This window comes from Calypte anna, chromosome 1, assembly GCF_003957555.1.
Source record: "Calypte anna isolate BGI_N300 chromosome 1, bCalAnn1_v1.p, whole genome shotgun sequence".
In the NCBI taxonomy this organism is placed as follows: domain Eukaryota; kingdom Metazoa; phylum Chordata; class Aves; order Apodiformes; family Trochilidae; genus Calypte; species Calypte anna.
In genome coordinates this window covers 167,434,242-167,450,776 of record NC_044244.1, presented here as the reverse complement: position 1 = coordinate 167,450,776, position 16,535 = coordinate 167,434,242, and the positions used below count along the sequence as shown (strand labels likewise).

Below are 16,535 nucleotides of genomic sequence, written 5' to 3'. Positions count from 1 at the left end.
AGGAATAGTCAGCATATGAAATTAAGTCTAGGCAGTACAGTCAAGCACAGTAAGGATGCACACTTGCCTGTTTGTGCAAGCTGAGCTTATCAATTTCTGACAAGACCCAGCCCACACTTCCATCACCACCACACACAAGAATCCTGAAGTTGTCAAACTTCTGAAATAGCCGCAAACTGCAGAGAAAACACAGCCAGGGTTAGACCAGTTAGAACCAGTTCTCTCCATTAGTGAGAGAGCACCTACATTCATTGTTACAAGACAGTGTGGTGCAGGGCATCTCTGTGGTCCTTCTTTTACTGTCCTTCTTTTACCATCTCCTGCATCCCACCTATTGCTGTATATTCCACTTACACTGACATTTTTCATAAATAACATGCCAAGTTTTACTTGAAAAAAAAAAATCCCTTGATATTGTTTTCAGGATTTTAATAATATTGTTTTATTAAGTCTATTAGGGTTTTTTAAAAATTCCTGTGCTATGAAATTGCAACTGCTCTGTGCTTCCCACTACAGCCAGATGGCACAAGGCACCACTAGGGATTTTTCATAGGAAGAGGCTAAGACATTACAGGGTGTGCTCCACAATACAGGTGGGGATTTTGCCAGTGTCTGACTAATTAAATGCAAAGACCTTTGGAGGGAATTACTACACATGAGGTGTTTCCACCAATGTAAGACATAGAATACACATATTTCTTATTACATCCTAAAGCTGAATCCTGCATTTGCTTTCCATGGCTCTTCCTCATGCTCTCTGACTCTTAACACATCCAGGATAAAACATCTGGGGAGTACAGAAAAGGACGACAAGAGACAGAACAGGCAGAAAGGTGAGACACAAAGGAAAGGGGAATAAGGTGTGAAGAAACATCCAAGGGGTAAAAACAACAGCGATTTAAGCTTAAAAAACAAAGAAAAATTGCAAAGGATAAGCTCTTAAAATAATAAAAGTCAAGATGTTTTTTAAAATGTATGTTATTTCCCAGAATAGGTATAGTCCCTGAACTATTTCTAAAAAGCATGACATTAAGATCACACATCTTTGAAGCATCTATATTTTTTCTAAAGAACATAATGTCAATTGTCTATGATAGGCAGATACCCATCCAGAAAAAAAGATTAAGATATTTGAGGAAAAAACTGTTCATGCCAGAAAAATTTCTCCTACCCTGAGAAAAGGGAGAAAACCACTAGAAGTACATTGTCTCAAAGAACACAGTTCTGCTTTTAAGATCTACTAGAAAGAAAAGAAAGCATCAGCATGACCTGATAGAATAACTGCTAAGGACCTCTCTTCAGAAACTCTTTGGTAAAAATATTTACAAGCAACCAACCTGACCAACAATTACAGTGCAAAACCCAAGTGAGCCTCCTGAACCATGCTGCTGTTTGGTACAAGTAGATGAATGAAGAGAACTTGCAAACTGATCTATTTTTCAGACTGTCCTCTCTTAAAAATTGCCTCTCCAATTAAGATTAACTTTTATTTTCATTATAGTTACTTATACACCAATGTTGGCCAAAAGAAACTTAGATTAAATTCAGACTATCAGAGTAATAATGAAAAGAATATTACAATTCACATTAACACAACATGTTTATAACACAGTATAAATTACAAAATCCACAGCCATATTCCATTATATTTGTATTACTTGCCCACTGTTTGAACTGAATTTTTGTGCATTCATTTCTACATTTTTATAATGCAAGCATAATTCTGCATCTTTACAAGTACAAAAATTAGTGTTTCTAGTTGCTGTAGATGATATTAATAGGCCATTTAACCATAATGTGAGTGGAATTAAGCTAGGAAACAGAAAAATGTACATGAGTTTCATCTTCATGAATATGCAAAGATGTTTAGGTTGTAGCCACTACTGTGCAAATTTCACCCCTATCTCTCTGACAAACAACCCTTAGATTTTGTAGAATGCCTGATGGTTTTAATTGTGTTCCTGCTCCAAGCTTGGAGAGATGCTCATTTTCTTGATCATTTGCATACATTGCCTAAACCATATTTTAAATGTTGGTTTCAGATCATCCAAGTTTTACTGCATTCATCCATCACACACTGCAGACTCCCCTACTGACATTCATGTTGAGAGGTCAAAAAGATACAGAGTACACGTAGACAACAGTTTCATTCTGTAGCTATTCACAATACAGTCACAAGTATATCTCAATTACACACATGAAATGGAAGAAATGCACTCAGGCAAATGTACATAAAGCCCCTGATTCAGGAAAGCATCTAATAATTTGTAACTGTTTTGAACCTTACCAGTTAACAGAAGTTCAGCCTAGTAAGAAAGCCAAAAAACCCCTCTTGGACTGATAGGTTTTGGGTTTGAATTTTCAAGTGAGTCTTTCCAAAACCAAACTTTCCTACAGAACCTTCACCCACCAGAACGAATCCTGAAATACCCTTAGCTTTTAGATTTTAACCAGAAAGTCAAAGTAGATATTGGTGATTGAATCACAGCAACGATAGGACAACACAACACTGTATTTCACACTAAATTCCCTCGAGGAAAGGATTGCTCAAGATTTCCAAGGTCATTACCCTAAGTGAGGTCCTCCATTCATTAAATCGAACACCTGAGCTGGATTTAATGACTGTTTGAATCGCCGAAGAAACTTTACTCCCTGATTGTCTCCACTCTTTGAGTTAACAAAAACTAAAAGAGGACTGGCACAGGATGGCGGGCATGTGGCTTTCCAGAAACCTGTGAACATAGTTAGAAAGAATGAGATAAATAAGGCTTTCCAATATGAACAACACAAAAAGAAATAATGAGAAAGAGGAAGAGAGATGAAGGACAAAAGGAGTACATTCTAGCATGCATAATATAAATGCTACATTAAATATTAGCCTTGCAAGGAAAATATAACTGCTCAAGATTTGCAAGTTCTTTTTTTTCTATTTTCAGTGCCTAGATTTAGTAAAATCCTGAAGACAATACTTCTGATGCTTTTCCACAGTTTACTAACATTTAAGAAAACTTCTAAAATCTCATTGTCACAGACTACCACATAATTAAATATGTATTTCAGTAACGAGTGTTTGGGTTTTGATCTGATTTTTCTTTAACCTGATTGGGTTTAACTGGATCACCCACTTCTGTAAGAACTTTCAAAGAGTGCTCACAGAATTTAAACGTGACTGTAGTCAGTTTCTTCCAGGTAAGATTTTGCATGAAAACTTATTTCTCAGACTCAAGATACACTATTCATAATAGAATCATGGAAAAACAGACTTATAGCTGTGATGCAAAGCTTATCAAGAGCAGGTTTTAACTATTTACAGCAGGCTTTCAATGGACACTGTGGTCGCCAACATGAAACAGTGGTTTCCCAGCAACACTTCCAAATCAGACATCACAGGTATAGACTTTAACATTTTTTTCAGGCAGTATTAAAATGACTGTGTTGTTTCCAATCACTAAAATAATCATCAAAGGTACAAATAAAAACAGCATTAAAGGATGCTAATTTAATTCCACATTATAATAATGTGTAATTTTAAATAAGTATTATTTTATATAAGTGCAAAAAAAAAAGAGCAAAAATGAAACAATCATTAATAATATTATCATTATTAATATTATTAACATTATTATTATCATTAATAATTAAATAGTAGCATGATGCTCTGCTCTAAAACACCTCATAGCAAGTAAACAGAGTGAGTATATCCAGCATAAAATAATCACTTCTACTAACTCGATACAGTAAAATTCATTAAATTGTGTTCAAGATGTTGGTCTACATTTGCCATCAACACAAACTATAAAATTAAAGCTGTTGGATTTCATGATACTCTTTACTCAATCCACTCCCTGCCTTTAAGTGCAGTCTCCCACTGCTCATTCATCTCTATCCTGAGCCACCCAAGAACTTCTGAGTTTTGAACACTTGCTGTTCTTTTGTCGGTGGTTTTTCTGTTTGGTTTTGGTTTTGGTTTTGGGATTTTTTGTGTTGCAGGGTTCTCACACTGCTTATATTACAAAAAAAAAATTTAGAGAAGCTATGGAATCCATTCTCCTCTTTAGCCTGGTAAGTTAGTTGTTGGATCTGAGCTATTCAGCTAGCTTACCTCTGCACAAAGCAAAGTTATCCAGACTTTGAAAACTCACACAATGAGTGATGCATGACATGTAGGCACCAGCCCACATCAGCTGAGGATTCTGGACATTCACTTGAGAAGTTTCCCAGGATCATAAATACAACGGGAGCAAATTCTAGTGGGAGAACTTTCAAAATAATTTTTAAAATCATGCCAAATGTTAAATAATCCTCTATAAAGCTACACAGAAAATTAAACTATGATCTAAATTTGAAAACTTCACCCAACAGCTCAGCACAAGGACTTTAAGCCTTGTTTAGTTATACAGGTCTCACTAAGCACTGCACACCTGGAGCAACCACTGAACACACTACAATGCTACGTACCATCAGAGTCTATACTGTTTAGTGCTGTTGGAGGTATGATTGATACCTTACATTGGCCAAGTGGACATTTACGAGGATACAGATCTTTACAGGCAGTGTGAACCTACAAAAGAAACAAAAGAATTATTTCCTCACAGCTGTATAGCATTTGTATGTATGTATGTATGTATGATGTATAACATTTAAGTGAGGGGGAAGTGAAGTGAGACTGGAAAAAACCCACAAGTGTCCAACCACAAAAGCTTGTCATTCATGCCAAAAAACCCTAATTTTGGAGTACTTATTCTTCAGCTACCCTTTATTCCAGATGTGAATCACCATTTAAAGGCAATTGCTCACCTCCATCCATAAGCAAGGGAGGAACAAGAAGCCAGCATCTCTGCTGGGGGCAGCAGGCACATGGTGCACAGGCAAAGCCACAGCTCTGTGCATGGCTGCTCCCCCTGACTATTCTGGAAGACACATCTTCACTAAAGCTAGAAGAGCTTCCATGTCAGAGGTGAGTCCTACAAACCATGTGTTGTAGAGGTCACTTCCATACTTAGTGGATAAACAGGCATGTGCAGAGGGTGGATAGGACCCTGATAATCTGAATTTCAAAACACCCCTACAGATGACAAGCATGTCCCACTGCCTACACGCAGTGCCTGGGACTTTGTGTGTGCTGAAAGCTTCAGCAATAAAAAAGCTGCTAACTTTCATAGAATCATAGAATGATTTGGGTTGGAAGGGATCTTACAGATCATCAAAATCCAAGCCCCCTTCATAAGCAGGGGCACCTCACACTAGACCAGGTTGCACAAGACCTCATCCAACCTGGCTTTAAACACTTACAGGGAAGGGGCATCAACAACCTCCCAAGATAACCTTTTCCTGTATCTTCCACAGTGAAGAATTTTTTCCTAATATCTAACCAAAATCTACCCTCTTTCAGTTTAAAACCATTACACTTTGTCCTGCCACTACCCACTCTGGTGAAAAGCCCAACCCCAGCTTTCCTGTAGGCCCTATTCTATAAGCTAGCATATTAAATCCATCTCTTAAAACAAGTTAAAAAAAAAAAAATCAAGAGAAAACTGTATTTAGGGGAAACAGCAATAACATGCTATAGAATTTCAATCAACAACCTACATCATGAAGAAGAGAACTTCAAGGCTTTGCAGTAATAAAAACAATACCACATTACTATTAATAAATATCAATAAATATTAACATTGTTAATATTATTAAAATCCTATAGCAATATCTACAGTAAAAGAAACAAGAAAGTAACATGATTATCAGGCATATGGAATAGGCACCTGAACCTTCAGCTAGCAGTCAGGAGAAGTTGGAGAAAACTTATTAAATGGCAACACCTATTAAAGAAAAACTGCATCTGTGGCTCTCTTGAAAATAACTGAAGCAAGCAGGGAAATTCTGAAGGCCAGAGAGACCTGAGTTTGCACAAGTTGCCTGCTTCTACTTAATCCAGAAGCAGAGCTATGAAATGACAAAATAAAAATAATAATGGGAATATTAATAATTAATAATAATAATAATAATGGGAAGCAATAAAGCTGGCAAAATCCTGGCCACTTGGATGTGCTTCGTTGGACCTACCATAGCTTTACACCAAAGGCACTTCCAATCTTGCAGGCGTAGAACACTGCCACAAGTCTTGTCGCAGACTGCACATTTGGCACTGACGGGCAGGTTACCCTCTAACCACTGGTGAGGCATAGCTATCTGTGAAGAAGTAGTCATAAAAGTTAAATACTCAGAAATAGAAATTATAGGCTTTTGTCTCTCAAATATATAGGTGGTTTGAAACTGTTTCCCACAGCTCTACCCTTTCACTGAAGAAGCAGGTACAGCTGACCAGCATGAGTGACACTGATGCTCACAAAGCAACATCCAGGAGTGTGTATTACAGTGATGTTTCACCTGCTAGGCAGGAAATGTGAGAGCTGAAGAAAGGAGAAGCACCTCACTGAACTATTCATAGTGTTATGGTAGCAACTGACCCCAAAACATCAGGGTAGTTAAATCCAGACACTCCGTAACTCAGGCAATTCAAGTTGACTGCATGACACAAGCCAATTAAAATAACTAAACTGCAGAAGAATAGGCAGGACAGCAAAGTGCCTTAGTGTCTGTATGTACCCTTTTCACACATCTAGTAAATCTCAGCTCTATAAAGCAGTCCCTAAATGCAGTGCAAAGCTTCACTCTTTGTCCCATTAATACCATGGGCAACTCAGGACACTCATAAAGTGCAACTTAGTACTAAGTGTCTAGGAAGATGCTTCACTCCAGTGTCACACAGATGGTTGTGTTTGTAGAAATAACCTATCTATCACAAAAACCTTCTGAAAAGCTTTTGTCATTTCTCCTGCTATTTTTAAAATTTCTGCTCTCAACAGTAAAAAAACCCCCACAGATCAGCAAACTCCAAACAAGCCTCCTGGGGAACAGCTATCAGTAAAGGAGGACATAAAATAGATTGCCAAAACAGCATGGTGATAATATAAAATACCAACTTTGCTTAAGAGCAGTAGGAACTTTTGGGAGCAGTTCTCCAGATCCAGAGTTACTCTGCATGTGGCTTTTAAAATCTTGTAAAATGGCTGCAATCTATTGCCCACAGATACTAAACTTTCTTGGTGACATAGGAATATAACTTTTGTTCTAAATACCAAGTTAATCTCTGAGTAGTGTTCCTACAATTAACTTCAGTGGGTCATATGGCAACGTTTCTATGCTTACCCTTTTTCATTATAATTTTTTTCCCCATAAGGAAGAGAGAGCTTTGGAAAATCCTGTAAATATGAATAGTACTTACACCATCTTCATCTTCAATGATGTCTTTTCCAATTGAGGCTAATGTAGTCCATTTGCAGTTATTTGTTGCTCGGACAGCACATCTTTTATGTGCTTTAAACTTGCATACTGGAAGGCACACATAAACATGAATACTATGTCATTTGCTGTAATTCAGGGAGATGCATCTCTAGAAAAAAATTAACGTAGACATTCCAAAAAACAGCCAAGAACATATAATTTAGTGTTGCACACACGAGACAACCCAGCTAAAATAAAATTCAGTTTAATAACCACTCCAGCTATAACTGTCTGAACGGGGTTTAACTGCCTAGCTGTAGCCCATATTTCACATGCAATTATACAGAGGTACAAATACATCTTCACCTGTGTTTTTGTCTTTTCTGTTTCTCCAGTGGCACAATTCAGACGCCTGGTTTAAACTTGCAAGAGGTGATGGGAGAGTGTTTCAAGTATTTTGCTTCAGGAGCTCTGTTTCTTTGCTTGAAAGATACCTTTTGGGCACTATATTATGCCTATTTTCCCAGAAGCTCACAAAGTGACAAGTTAGGTGCTGGTGTATTTATTCAAGATACCAATGGTTGCAAGAGGCTGCATTAAATAGAGCCTGTCTTCTTACTGGATTATTTATTTAAAATCTACTAATTGGAGTACTTGGCACAAGTGTGTAACACAGACAGATATTTTGACAAACTAATAACTGTTTGTATTTTGTTCAGCTCAATTAGTATGACTAGTTAATGGTTTCATATTAGACCAAAAAGACTGACGCACCCAACTGTGGGTATTTCTATTACTGTTAAGTGCATGAGATCACTCTATTTAAAGTGCATTATATAAATTATTTTGGCAAAGACCATTAAAGGTTTATGAGAACTAGCCAGCAGGCCAGAAGCAGTAGTCTCCTTATAAGCAAATATTTGACAGGAAACCTTCGAAACTCTGTCCCACTGCTTGTCCACCCTTAAAAAACATTAAAGCCATGGTACATGAGGTCTTGTGAATCATAAATTTCTTATTTTAATTCTACTGATCCGTTGCCAGATCAGTTTTAAAAGTTCAAGCCTAGGACCTGAAGAGCTGCAGCAAGCCACACCACGGGTGGCAAGTGACAGCAAACGTTTGCTTTGTGGGTACAGTATAAACCTTCCAAATGTCAGATCAAACTTTCTGTAGGTCACCCCCAGCAGCCCCCAATATCAAATGACTGTTTATATTACTCTGAGTATTAAGTATTACCAAGAAACTATGACCTTAAGACAAAGAAGTAACATTTGAGCAAAATACAAAGCAGTACGGAAGAGATGGACATAGAAAGGAAAATTTTAAATCAGCTGTCACCCTTAGTTACCACTACCCCTCTAATTTATTTTGTCTCGGATGACTGCATCCCATTTATGAATCAGCCTGATCTCTGAAATCTCTTGGAAACACACGGACATAATGCTAGCCATTAGTTACCATTTTGTCATTAATCAGAGTTAAAAGGTAAGAAAAGCAAAAATTTAGCCAAACCAAGAGTAGAATATTCACAGCATTTTATTTTAAATTTTAATTTTCTGTGTTAATTCTATCTGGAATATGAAGCAGGTCTCCCAGAAAGCCAACCAAGAGAACTACTTAGATAGCAAACAGCTGCCACAGTGGTACCAACATGTCCTGTCAGGCAGTGATTAAATGTAGAGCTATTACTATCTGCAATGAAGAAAAGTCAACATTACTGAACCTTATCACAAGACCTCTTAGCCTGGAAATGTACACCTTTGTTACAGAACACCTCTGTCTCAAGGGGCTTTCATTCTAAACACCCTTCCATTAATCCAACTACACTGGAAGAACATGCAATTTTTTCTTCTCCAAACTTATCACTCTACTACCTATTTTATGATGAATTTTCTCTTCTGTGTTCATCAAAGATGAGGTCACTCAGACTGTTCTTTTTTAACCTTAAAGGTGAAAGCCAAAGTTTTGAACTGATCTGAAGATACCTGATCTGGTATCTACAGTACAAGTTATCAAAATGGAAGGATTTGTCTTCAGGTATTCCAAGAAACCTGCTGGTTTGTTTCCAGTAATACCATCACATAAGAGATGGACAAACCCCAGTGAAAATGGAGGGACTTACATGAAAACTGCAACCTAACTTCACGTCAACCCAACCTGAAGTTTCTGTCTATGTTATAAAGGATAAAATTCAGCAGTTTCTTGGTAGCTTTTGCTATTTGCACCCAAAAAACCCATAAGTTTATTTAATTTCACAGAGTGCTAAAAGAATATTACAAAGCCAACTACTAAAAAGCTGAAGTTACTCATGAAACTTAATTTTGCAATATAGATGCTGCATGCAGGTGTAAAGCCTTCAGTTACATTATCATCCAGTTCTTGAGAACAGCACTCTAATTAATGCAAGCAATGGATGGGTCTTGATAAGCATTCAGCTGTGCTGTACTATTCATAATAATTTTCAACAGGTATTTGCCTTTTTTACCAAAAGGTAATGAAATACAGCTTTTTTAGACAAAAAGAATGATTTCTTCCTTCTTGAAAAAAAGATACTATGCTCAGTACTGCAAGAGTTAAGACTTGTTTTGTTTTGGTTTTTTTTAAACTGTGTACCTTCAAAGTATCTGTGACTTCTGAAGAGCTTCAACTGTTTTTTTGCAATTACAGACAATTTAGCAGTTCTCTAATACAGGTCTCAGATTATAAACAACACACTGATTACACACAATGACTAGTAATTTTATCAAAAATCTTATTTAAGTCATTTTCCCAGGATTAAAGGGGCACACTGTGATAGTAAGTTACAGAACATTTTTCTATTACACCCGAATTCTTTAACAATTAACATCCAATCTCTTCCTGACCACTTCATTCACTACTAATTCTCTAGCTTGTGCAGAAAATGTGGCAAAAAATCCTGGAGGCAATAACTAACCAAGTAGTAGTACATGTACCATTCCCTAGTGCAGTGGGTAAGAAGAACGGGGTTTTGTCCACAATACTCCCCAGTCACAACAAAAAAAACCCATCAAGTGCACAAAGTGTACTTTCAGAGCCAATTTAATCCCAGTATTTTCTTATTTTTTGACTTCACAGCTCTAATGTGATCTTTCAATATTGTTTGTGCAATCCATTAGAGGAGAAAGCATCTAATTTAAACCACAGTCTCCAGATTGTTAGGTATATTTTATATTCAGCAAGCAAGGTTCAGTCATGATAATAAAAATACTACCTGAAGAAATACATCTCTGATAATAACCATAAAGGCAGCAATATAGACCCTATGAGGAGAGGCTGAGAGAGCTGGGGCTGTTCAGCCTGGAGAAGAGGAGGCTCAGGGGAGACCTCATCACTCTCTACAACTCCCTGAAAGGAGGGGAGGTAGCCAGGGGGGGTTGGTCTCTTTTCCCAGACGACTTTCAACAAGACAAGAGGACATGGTCTTAAGTTGTGCCAGGGGAAATTTAGGTTAGATATTAGAAAGAATTTCTTTATGGAGAGAGTGATCAGGCATTGGAATGGGCTGCCCAGGGAAGTAGTGGATTCTCCATCCCTGGAGATATTTAAAAAGAGACTGGATGTGGCACTCAGTGCCATGGTCTGGTAACTGCAGCGGTAGTGGATCAAGGGTTGGACTTGATGATCTCTGAGGTCCCTTCCAACCCAGCCAATTCTATGATTCTATGATTCAATGACTTGCATAGAAATGTGGTATTATCACAGAGAAATTAAGGTTAGAGAGCTCTGAAAGAGTTTCTGTAGATAATGACTTATTTGTCTTAGGGTTTTTTGCTTAAACATTCTATGTATCCATGTGTTTACCTGTCAACTTTTTAGGCTTAGACTCCTGAGCACACAGTAAGCTGAACTCTGAATAAGAGAAATATTTGTGGAGCATAACAGACAAAAGCCTGAACTGAATCAGATAGTTTGGAGCCATTTTCAAAGCAAAGCAAAAGAATTGTAATTTCTCTGCCCTAGTAAAGACAGTGGATGAATGCTGGGGAGATTGGTTCTCTAGAGCTGGCTAGGGAAACATCAGATACACACAGTACTTGGGGAGTAGATTATCTTCTGTGAAGATACAAAAGAAGGAACTAGGGGGAGGAACAGCATTGCATCTCAAAGGAGTGTATGATTAACTATTTAAAAAGTCAATTGTGTTTTGAGCAGTAGAAAGAATGAAGCCTGGTTTTATATGAATTTATATTTTTGGTTTTATATATGCATCAATTCTTTGACTTGTAAAAGGATGCAAGTTCACACTTCAGTCTTTTCCTTGGCAAAGGTACTGACATACTCCCTTTTCCTACAATGTTTTCCAAACAACATTCAGAAGTATCTTCAGGATGGCCTCCAATTAATTTGGTCAACCTTTGTTGAAGGCTACTAGGAGTGAAGGTACCATGAAAAAATAGGGCATCCATTCCACCTTCAAAAGAAATGGGGCTTGTTGTGTGGTCAGGCTGAAAAAAAAGTTGTGTGATGCTGATGGAGACCAGCAGGTAAAAAAGAATAAAGGTATTACAGGTTTTACAGGACTAATCTCCTAAAGTATTGTAAGCTGCAAAGTATTAGCAATGGGTTTTGTTTTTTTTTTACTTACAGTTTTCAGTCAAGAATCAGACCACAAAGAGTACAAAGCCTCTAAGCTGCTTTCAAGATACCTTGGTGTGCCAGTAACCCAAACCACTGAGAGAAGGAAAAGCTCTGTATCTCTTGAGAAGCCTCTTCTGCTTCTCAACACAAGACATAATAGAGAAGCCTGGGATCAATGACCACACCAATAATTGAATTTAGTATAGATACAAATGGATTCCCAGTGCAAAGCAGTGTTGGAGGTTTCAGATGCCAGGCATAAATATTTAAATAGCTCTTTTAAAGATGTAATGAGAAAAAGTAGCACAGAATACGTCTGGGGAATCTTAAGCCTCCATACTTCCTACATCATCTCCTCAAACAGTGTATGATGCTAACATGGGATAAGTCAAAAAATGGATGGTGAAATACATTAGAAGTGCACGTCAGGAGCAAGTAACTTTGAGTTCACTCACATAAAAATTTCAATTAAAGAAGCAATATCAAACCAAAATACACTTCTCAGATTAAGAAATCAAAGATGGTTATCACGAGTTTTTACAGGTATACAGACTCAGGGACAAAGTGTGAGAATTCCAGTAAAAGAGTTAACAGTCAGACGATTTAGATTAGATGCAGGAGCTAAGTTCTCCTTTTAGTTTAAAAAATATTTGGAAAAAAAATAAAGAAAAATCATTATAAACTAGTAGCTAAGAAGGAACAGGAGGTGAATTTACTAATAGATAAAATAATGTCATAGCATTGACATACAATCCAGGTAATACATGTTTATGAAACTGTAGGCCAGTGAAAGCAAATCCTAACTACCTTCATGAGCCACTTGTAAAAACTGCTCAAAGATCAATGAGCATCAGAATGGGAATAAACATAGCATTAGTTTGTAATAAGTTATTCAGAGAGGTGACAAAAATCTGGAAATGAAGGAAAATTCCTTAATGTAAAGTTAATGCGAAAACCATGGAAATTGAAACCATAGTTAGAAGCTAAACAAGACAGTGAAAAAACCCCAGAAAATTATTAACTACAACCACTAATATTTATAGACTTACAAGAAGAATTCTTGCTAAACATCCTTTTAAAAAGCTATAATATTAATTTATTAAAGGATAAATTCTTTATGAAATAAAAGGAGTCTTTCCTTTCCTTTGCCTGTTCAAATATAACTGCATTTGTACACAGAAGCAATGCATCTGCATTTTAGTTAAGCACATGATATTTCCATCTTCCAATATCAGATATTGAAAATACTATTATTGCCTTAAAAGTGTCCAAACAACTTATAAGCAGTGGAAAACATACACCTGAGAAGCTGGAAGTAGCTATGCTACCTCTAATCTCTATGAAACGGGTTCATCCTGTTCCTTGGCAACTGCACCATTAGCAACATTAAAAGCATGGACAATCCAGAACAGTGGGTTAATGTTTCCTTTGTAAGATTTCCTTAATATTATTATGCTCAGACCTCAACTATTACAACAGCATCAGTAGCAGAAATGCATTTGCAGTTGAGTAATCCAAAAGTATCCAAGAAGTGAATGGTCCGACTGTAACTCTTTTCTGGACAGCTAGCTACTTAGGTTATTAAATATCTTTGCATTTCATATATATCAAAAGGACACACAGATGCCTTACTTTCTCTTGGATTCCAATGCAAGAAGACTTCATACTACTTTTCCACAGAACTGGCAGCAGAATATAAACAAGCTAGTTTGGGTTTATTATAAGAATTTTTTCCGAGATATTATTCCTCTAGGTAAGCTTAATGCTGAAGTATCAGCCACACATCCTTTTTCTTGGTGCTGGATTTCATCTAACCATCAAAAAGAAAAAGCACCTACACCTCTACCCTCTGCAAGAGAGAAATTTTAAAGCAGTAAATCTGTCCTGATCTCTCTTGCCTGTACTGCAGGATCAGGCAGCAGCAACAGAGCAAAGAAGTGGAGGGTAAGACCTGAGCAAAGTGCTAAGAATTTCTTAGCACTTCATAGATCTGGGGCAGAAACTAGTTGTGATTTTTTTCCTGAGGACTGCTGATTCTGCAAACCAGTAAGACTATTTGTTTCACATTTTTGACATGCAAATCAAAAAAATCCAATTGTTTTTTTGCAAACCATCCACCCAGCACATTCCAAACCAGTCACTGCAACAGAAGGAACTTGAGATGAGTTAGAAAAAGGCACCTGGAGCATGAAGAAGTTGAGCCAGGTCATTAGAGCCCCTCTGCCCTAAAGAATGTCACCTATCTAGTGAATAGATTTTTTCCCTTCAGGGTTCTTCCTCACTGATTATTTTCAGAATCATTACTCGTTTTAAACTTTCACCCATCTGTCCACTTACGTAGCAAAGCAACCCGGGGGAAAAAAATTGTTTATTTTTACCTTCACAAGACAGGCCATGAGAAGTGACTCCAGAGAGGCTCTCTCTACACACGTTACAGAAGGTAGGTCGGGCGTGGGAGCAGGCGTACCAGTTATGCATCCCTGAGAAATGTTCCACATTAAACTGTGCGGTCTAGTAAAGGAGAAGTTAAGACAAATTTGCAAGTACAGAACACAGCTACAGTGACTGAAATCACCTATGGTTCCATATTACAGGGGACAGTGCAACGCTCACCTAAAGTATTTTCCAAAGTGTATTTAAGCCTGCTCCAAATTTCTAAACAGAAGTGTGAGAATAAGCTCTTATTTCACTAGTAAAGGTCTTAACATAAAGCTTCACTCTGGTATTCAATACACTTTCCACACTAAGGAGGGTGAATACTCCAGTTCTGTGTCCTGTAGCTTGATCTGTTGAGCTAGAACAGGTTGCACCAAGAGGGATGTCAACTTACCTCATAGTGTTCTCGGGACTGAACGGACTTCAGAGAGCTTATCCAGTCCTCCATTTCTTTCCTGTTCTCAGCACACAATATTAACCTCCTGAATGGAGTGATTATCTGAAAAAGAGAATGCATTCTCATTCATCTAGATGGTAAAAATCACAACAAATTGTAATAATTAACATACTCTTTCCTGTGAGATGATGTGAAGGGAAGACACACCCTAGAATGCAAGGTATCAGATGCTTAAAAATATTTTATTTAATACACTACAAACAATGAAGAAGTTTCCTCTTCCCTTTTCAGGTCTCAGTATTTGAATCAGGTTTCAGCATAGGTCTTTTCAATCTATATTGATCAGTTCTCCTTCCCAGCTCTTTATTTATGCACTGAGATCTAAATGCTCAAATGGCCATCACTGAAGCTGCTAAAACAACCCCTTCTAGAAACTATTAATTGACTAAGATTGCAATCCTATTTCCTAACAGCATTATACAGCAACTGCAAGGTTTGTATAACAATTACAATCACCAGAGACAAAATCATATTGAAACAAACCAAAATCAAAATCCTGGAATTCTTAAAACAACAATTAAAGCTTTCATCATATTTCTCTGTCTTGTAAACTGATACTCATTTTACACAAATTTAAACATACATAAATTTAAAACAGAGCTTTCTATCCAAAACTCAGCATAACAACACATCCAACTCTTTATGAAAAGGCATAGAAACAAAGTAAATAGCTGAAATCATATCATACTAGGATAGTATGAATTCATGGAACAAGTTGATGCTGAGGAGTTTTCAGTGGTGTGGAGCTGGGTTCTAGAAAATTGAAAATGCTACATCCAGGAGGTTCAGACAGAGTATAAGCTGTTTTCCCTTCTCCCTCACCAGAAGAAAAATAATTAAAATAATAGGAAGGCACCAGAAGCTATCAGCTAACTCCCACTGAAATTATTTTGAGCACTGCACTAAAACAGATAAAGCAGTTACTTACATGGCAAAGAACTTAAACCAAAAGAAGTATATTAAATAAAAGCAAGTTATTTGTTTTGTTCCACAAGTCTAAAAAAAATAAAACTAAATCCCTTCTCAGTCTTGGGAATAAATCTATTGCATGGTATGTACCACCCACACTAAGTAAAAACAAAAGAAAAGACCACCAAAAATTACAGCCCTGAGTATTGTTTTAAATGCTACAGGCTAGATATTGTAACATTTGCACCAGGTTAGTAAACACTTAACCACAGCTGCATTTACTTACCCAACCTCTGCTGCTAGTGGGCTCTAGCCTGGATTTGTCCTATCCACTTCTTCATTAAACTGAGCTGCACTTTAATGTATCTCAGAGGCAACGTAGCTGAAGTGCAGCAAGCTGCACGTCACGTGGAGGGGAGGCAAAAACCCTGTAGGCTTGCTATTTTTTCTTTTTTTTTTTTTTTTTTTTAATGTAGCCACTTCACATGGAACGGAATAGTTTCTGTTTTCTATTTGCTTTAATCTTGCTTAAGCTTTTTAATAAGGTTTATTAGTAGCTCTCCACAGCTCTTCTTAAAGAACAGTTAATGCAAAGAGCAATGCTTCTCTCATTAGTTTGGAGCCAAACAGATGCTTTATTACTTCAAAATGTTTTTCTAGGCCAGGTCATCAAATAAAGCCCAGAAAAGCCACTAAATCATAACATAACCCTGGCTCCAACAACAATCAGCACTCTGCTGGCATTTCCAGGTTTCAGTGGACTCAGAAATCTTATTTGGGCAAATACACCTACCAGATTATTTCATATTCTATAGGATAACATTATAATACATATTAATAAACAACAAGT

The 16,535-nt window shown here is 37.1% G+C and overlaps 1 protein-coding gene across 2 annotated transcripts in view; it reads right to left on the bottom strand.

Moving 5' to 3' along the window:
- Nucleotides 1–16,535, bottom strand: part of DGKH (diacylglycerol kinase eta) — a 157,736-nt gene that overhangs the window by 32,156 nt on the left and 109,045 nt on the right. Inside the window, exons 5-11 of one of the 2 annotated variants that reach the window (XM_030469081.1) lie at nt 14,714–14,818; nt 14,262–14,394; nt 7,283–7,389; nt 6,061–6,186; nt 4,459–4,561; nt 2,570–2,732; nt 68–176 (exon numbers count right to left, since the gene is read on the bottom strand). In XM_030469081.1, the coding sequence (XP_030324941.1) occupies nt 68–176; nt 2,570–2,732; nt 4,459–4,561; nt 6,061–6,186; nt 7,283–7,389; nt 14,262–14,394; nt 14,714–14,818 (846 nt within the window). Of the gene's footprint in view, nt 1–67; nt 177–2,569; nt 2,733–4,458; nt 4,562–6,060; nt 6,187–7,282; nt 7,390–14,261; nt 14,395–14,713; nt 14,819–16,535 lie in introns of those variants that run through there. The other variant, XM_030469082.1, reaches the window with a different exon arrangement.